The sequence below is a fragment of the Lates calcarifer genome, linkage group LG23 (assembly GCF_001640805.2).
Source record: "Lates calcarifer isolate ASB-BC8 linkage group LG23, TLL_Latcal_v3, whole genome shotgun sequence".
NCBI lineage: Eukaryota > Metazoa > Chordata > Actinopteri > Centropomidae > Lates > Lates calcarifer.
This window is the reverse complement of record NC_066855.1, coordinates 10790683-10795676: the sequence shown is the minus strand read 5'-3', so window position 1 is coordinate 10795676 and position 4994 is coordinate 10790683. Positions and strand designations below refer to the sequence as shown.

The 4994-nt window shown below is 37.8% G+C and overlaps 1 protein-coding gene across 1 annotated transcript; it reads left to right on the top strand.

The window, feature by feature from the left end:
- Positions 1-255: 255 nt before the first annotated feature.
- Positions 256-4719, top strand: LOC108901708 (ras-related protein Rab-5C). The gene is made up of 6 exons (XM_018703317.2): positions 256-422; positions 1962-2314; positions 2613-2764; positions 3161-3283; positions 3384-3477; positions 3756-4719. The coding sequence occupies exons 2-6, from the start codon at positions 2146-2148 to the stop codon at positions 3878-3880; spliced, it is 663 nt and encodes a 220-aa protein (XP_018558833.1). The 5' UTR covers positions 256-422; positions 1962-2145; the 3' UTR covers positions 3881-4719.
- The last annotated feature ends 275 nt before the right edge of the window (positions 4720-4994 follow it).

The window sequence follows — 4994 nt, the reverse complement described above, 5'->3', positions numbered from 1 at the left end:
AACCCCAAGCAGCAGAATAAATAAAATTTAAATATATGAGATAGAAATTTTAAAAATAATAATCTCAAAGATGAAAAGCTGGTGTGATGAGTACAGCTATCAGGCTGTCATAACCTTATATTATACGTTTTATTTCACATGAAAAATCCTATTATTATACACACACACCCACAAGAAAACCCATTACAGTGGCAGTGAGGTGGCTTCTTGTGACGGCATACTCTCCGCTGATTTGATTGGTTGTGACATTGCGTCACATGACAGACGAATCCAGGAAGTATTTTGGTTACACAAGGCGGAAGCGTACAATCTACTGAACCTGAAAGTGTTTTGGCAGAAAAGAAGAAAACACTGCGAAAGAGGACCGACACTGCTATAACTCACAGTTCACGGGGCGGAGTGGTGATTGTTTTTCGTTACTGGTAAGAACCTCAGCGTGTTATTTGTTTTCCTTTAGAGTGTTTTCTTTTTCTTGTCAGCCGATGTTAGCATGGCTGTTAGCTTTAGCCTCGGAGCTAACTTACTGTTGGTTTTGTTTTTGTCCTGTTACACGGTCAAAAGTTACGATCTGCGGGTTCACACGGTTTTCTAATCAGGTTGTTTGGAGCCAGCTGTTGTTGCTGTGTTTTGGATTAAGGTTAACACCAAACCAAACTTTGTTTATTAGAATAAGTTGTTGACTCTTAAAGAGTGATATTTAATAGCTTTGTGTTAAAACTTTGAAACATTTAGCTTTGTGTTAAAACTTTGAAACATTTTTTAAGTGTCTGGTCTCTCACAAACAACTTTGTACTGTCAAGAGGTTGCTAATCAAACTCTTTAAAATTTTAGCTGCATCTTAAAATTATTATAATAGACCAGTGTTTTGGAGGATATCAAACATTATTTCTGTAGAGCTGTATTAATTAGTCGATTATGTAGAATAATATGAATCAGCAATTATGTAAATAATCGATTGATCGTTTTATTCATTGTTTAAGCTAAAATGCTAAATATTTTCTGGGTCCAGCTTCTCAAACGCAACACTCTATATGTGATATATATTGATTGTCTTAAGACCTGAAGGTTAGATAAGCAAGTAGACTTAAGTGTGGGCTCTCAGAAATTGTGAATACCATTTACTCACTAGCTTTTAAACAGTTCTTGGATCATATGATTAACAGATTGATCAGAAAATAATTGTCAGATTAATCAATAATGTAAATAATTGTCAGCTGCAGCCCCACTGTGCTGCAATTACTTGATATTTGTGATATTCTGATACCAATATGTATATGTGCAAGAAGCTATTTTAGCACTGACCAACATATTGACGTGGCAGATTCATTGTTCTAGATCTGATTCTTATCAATAGTTTTAGGTATTTAGACTAGTGCCGATTTTCTGAAATAACGTCTGACATTAAATTAAAGCGTTACTGGAAAAAATGCTGTTAGGAAATGAAATCATACTGTTGAAATGAATGTCTGTTATGAAATAAAAGTGAGTAGGCCTTTACCAGATCACTGTTTCCATTATCAACTACCGTGCTTTTTTGACCATCACTCCAAAACCAGACCACCAACTTTGCAGAATATGATACAGAAAAGCATCAAACCACCATGTTTAAGCAGCTGGAACAATGTTTGACTAAAGTGATTAATCAATTATTTAAAAGGTTGACAATGAATGTTTTTTTAAGATAAGTTGTCATTTGAAGATTTCAGTTTGAGTTCTGGGAACTTGAGATGATCATTTATTATTCAATTATCTGACAGTATTCTACAAACTAAATGATAATGTAAATAACTTTTGTTGCAGCTCTAATAGATAAAACAATTACATTGGATGGTTAAAATTCTTAGATATTTGATCAAATCAAATTAGGTCTTTATTTTAAAAAATCTAGTTTTGCATGAAAAACTCAGTTACAGGTGCCTTCATAAGTATATTAACAGATTTTCCATGTTTTTATTTTTCAGGTTAAACTGGGTCAATCCACCTTCCTACACCCGGCTCTTCCTACCAGAAGATTGATCCCTGACCTCGCTCACCATCAGTGCCTGTGTGTTCAGGGTCGGCTCCTGTCCTTACACCCCGTTAGGTAGCCTTTAGTTTCAGCCCAACTCAGACCATCTCCTTCCATAACAGTCTCTGTATCTGTCAATGGCTGGGCGCGGTGGAGGATCAACCAGGCCTAATGGTGCCGCAGCAGCAAACAAAATCTGCCAGTTCAAACTGGTGCTGCTGGGGGAGTCGGCAGTGGGTAAGTCCAGCTTAGTGCTGCGATTTGTCAAAGGCCAGTTCCATGAATTCCAGGAGAGCACCATTGGAGGTAAGAGACAGAAAAATATTTCTAGAGTAAACTTTGTTTAAAATGGGCTTGGTTTCTCTCAGTGTCTGTGTAATGTATCTGTATCTGTACTAATTTTTTCATTCTAATACCATATATTAGATAGATTAGATTATGATATGTTTTTGAAAATCTATAATAATATATTAAAAACAATTTGCATTAAAGTAGCATGTGTGAAAAAAGTAATCTCAATTTAAAGGTCCTCTTACTACTTTCCAGGAGAATGGTCCTTGTATTTTTATCATTCCATTTATCTTAACTGTCCTGCTCTCCTCAGCTGCCTTCCTCACTCAGACCGTCTGTCTGGACGACACAACTGTGAAGTTTGAGATCTGGGACACAGCAGGTCAAGAGCGCTACCACAGCTTGGCTCCAATGTACTACAGAGGAGCGCAGGCAGCCATTGTGGTCTACGACATCACCAACACAGTAGGTTTCGGCCACAGGGTAACAATTGGGGGGGGCAGCAGAATGTCAATACCACCAAGACTTTTAATTTTAGTTTTATGATTGACTCTCAAATTTATTGGTAACACTATTTCTCCTGAAGAGACAGTAAAATATAGATATTTTTTAGACAAAATATATTGATGATCAGAGGTAAATGCAGAAGTGTGTCTGGTTTTTTAACTTACAGATACAAAACACACTCTATTTTTAATGTAGTTTAAAATTAGACCTGTGAGTTTTTTGAGGTCAGGTTCTGGTCAGTTAAGATATGTACTTGCTGAACAGTGACAGTGTTCAGCCAAAGTCAAATATAGTTGTTGTCATGTGAATACACTGGATGAAAGCAATATTAACTGAGTTTTCTTGCTTGATTAGGATACATTTGTACGGGCAAAAAACTGGGTGAAGGAGCTGCAGAGACAAGCCAGCCCCAACATAGTGATTGCTCTGGCAGGCAACAAGGCAGACATCGCAAACAAGAGAGCCGTGGAGCTTCAGGTATGAAGATGCATAAATATAAAGCAGTTTAATAGCAGAATTATTTTAGGCATTCAAAGCCTTCCTCTGAATTAAACTGCACTAATAATAATGTTATCAGGAGGCGCAAGTGTATGCTGATGACAACAGTCTACTCTTCATGGAGACCTCAGCTAAGACTGCCATGAATGTCAACGAAATTTTCATGGCTATTGGTGAGTGATGAGTCAAATGTCCCTCCTAACTGCTTCCACATATCTGTGTTTTAGGCAGCACTTACCACCCTCTTATTTCTGCAGCAAAGTAAAATTACACACATATTTCAAAAAGCAAAGGCGTTACAGTCTCCCTTACTTGACCTGAATGAAACAGGTTGTGGTTAGATGGTTTTAGTCACACTTAAAAAAAACAGCTGCTGTTTATCGCTAACTGCAAGGCAACCGAAAACTTTTATATCTGAACATTTGTGATCCTGTGTCTCCTCTCCCTGTAGCAAAGAAGCTACCGAAGAACGACGCTCAGGGTGGAGCAGGACAAGGTGGACGGACCCGGACAGGAGTGGATCTACAAGAAGCCGCCCCTCAGGGCCGCAGCGGCCAGTGCTGCGGCGGCAATTAGCAAGTACAATACAATGAACTTAGTCAGCGAGCCCTGAACATTGGTTTAAGGACAGCACGTAGCTAAAACCCAGAGAGGCAGGAGAGAGCAGAGCCACTCGCCACTCCTGCACTTAAACTGAGATTACAGATGAGATTATCTGGATCCTCTTTGATTAAAGGAACATAAAAAAAATAAAAAAAAAAGAATCATAAGCTAGAGGGAATTACCAAGATCCCTCACTACTTCTCTTTGGTCTTTGCCCCGTGTATTTGTCTACCTCCCTGTTCCACTTCATCCTCTGTCTCAGTTGATTGAATTCAGTCTTAGATTATATTTTTTGAGGGGTGATATTGAGGTTGTTTGCCATTTTCTCTAACTGTTTGAGTGTGTTTTAATGTTCTGCATGTGTATCTGTGTATATAATATATACACAGATACACATACATATACAATACATATAGACAGTCGTTTACTTTTCTACTTCTGTCATTTCCCTCTGCATTCATCATCATTATGAAAGATACAACCCAACTGTCATTAATGCTGATATTGCAAGAGGCAGAGTGATTAATCTTTCTGTCTTATTGCAATGTAGATCACAGCATTTCATTCTTCTCTTTAGGGACCTGGACATGACACAGTTATAAGGAAAGCTCAAGGCTTTACTTAATGAAGCAGGTCATGATTTAATAGGCTGCAACATCTGAAGATGTTTCTAAACTTTGCAACAAATGCAGTTTGCATTCATTGTATGTTGATACCTGTAACACCAGAGAGTTGTTAGCCTTATTTTTAAATGAAAATGTGAGAATAACTTGTAAATCTAAAAAAGTAATAAATAACATGAAAGATTCTGAGATTTTGATTTTGAGTGGTTTTGCAGTGAACGGTTTGGCATTGAAGGACATTTCCAGTTATTATTTGCATGTTTTATTCAGTGTGCAGGGCTGGCAGTTGCCTGCAGGTTGGGAGGATACCATATCTGCCCAGAGATGAGACACGGTTTTGTTTTCCCTCCCTGGAAATTACATGTGAAAATACAGGAACGTCTTTAAAATGTCATTGTGCGTTCAGTGTTTTTCTGACTTAAAAGAGTCATGAGCTGTGTTGTGGTTAGCACATTCATTTACTG

Bases quoted from the DNA above. Each gene is read 5' to 3' on its own strand.
- LOC108901708 (XM_018703317.2), top strand. From the start codon at position 2,146: ATGGCTGGGCGCGGTGGAGGATCAACCAGGCCTAATGGTGCCGCAGCA. The intron at 2,765-3,160 runs GTAGGTTTCGGC...TTGCTTGATTAG, and splicing joins TCTACGACATCACCAACACA to GATACATTTGTACGGGCAAA. The intron at 3,478-3,755 runs GTGAGTGATGAG...CTCTCCCTGTAG, and splicing joins CGAAATTTTCATGGCTATTG to CAAAGAAGCTACCGAAGAAC.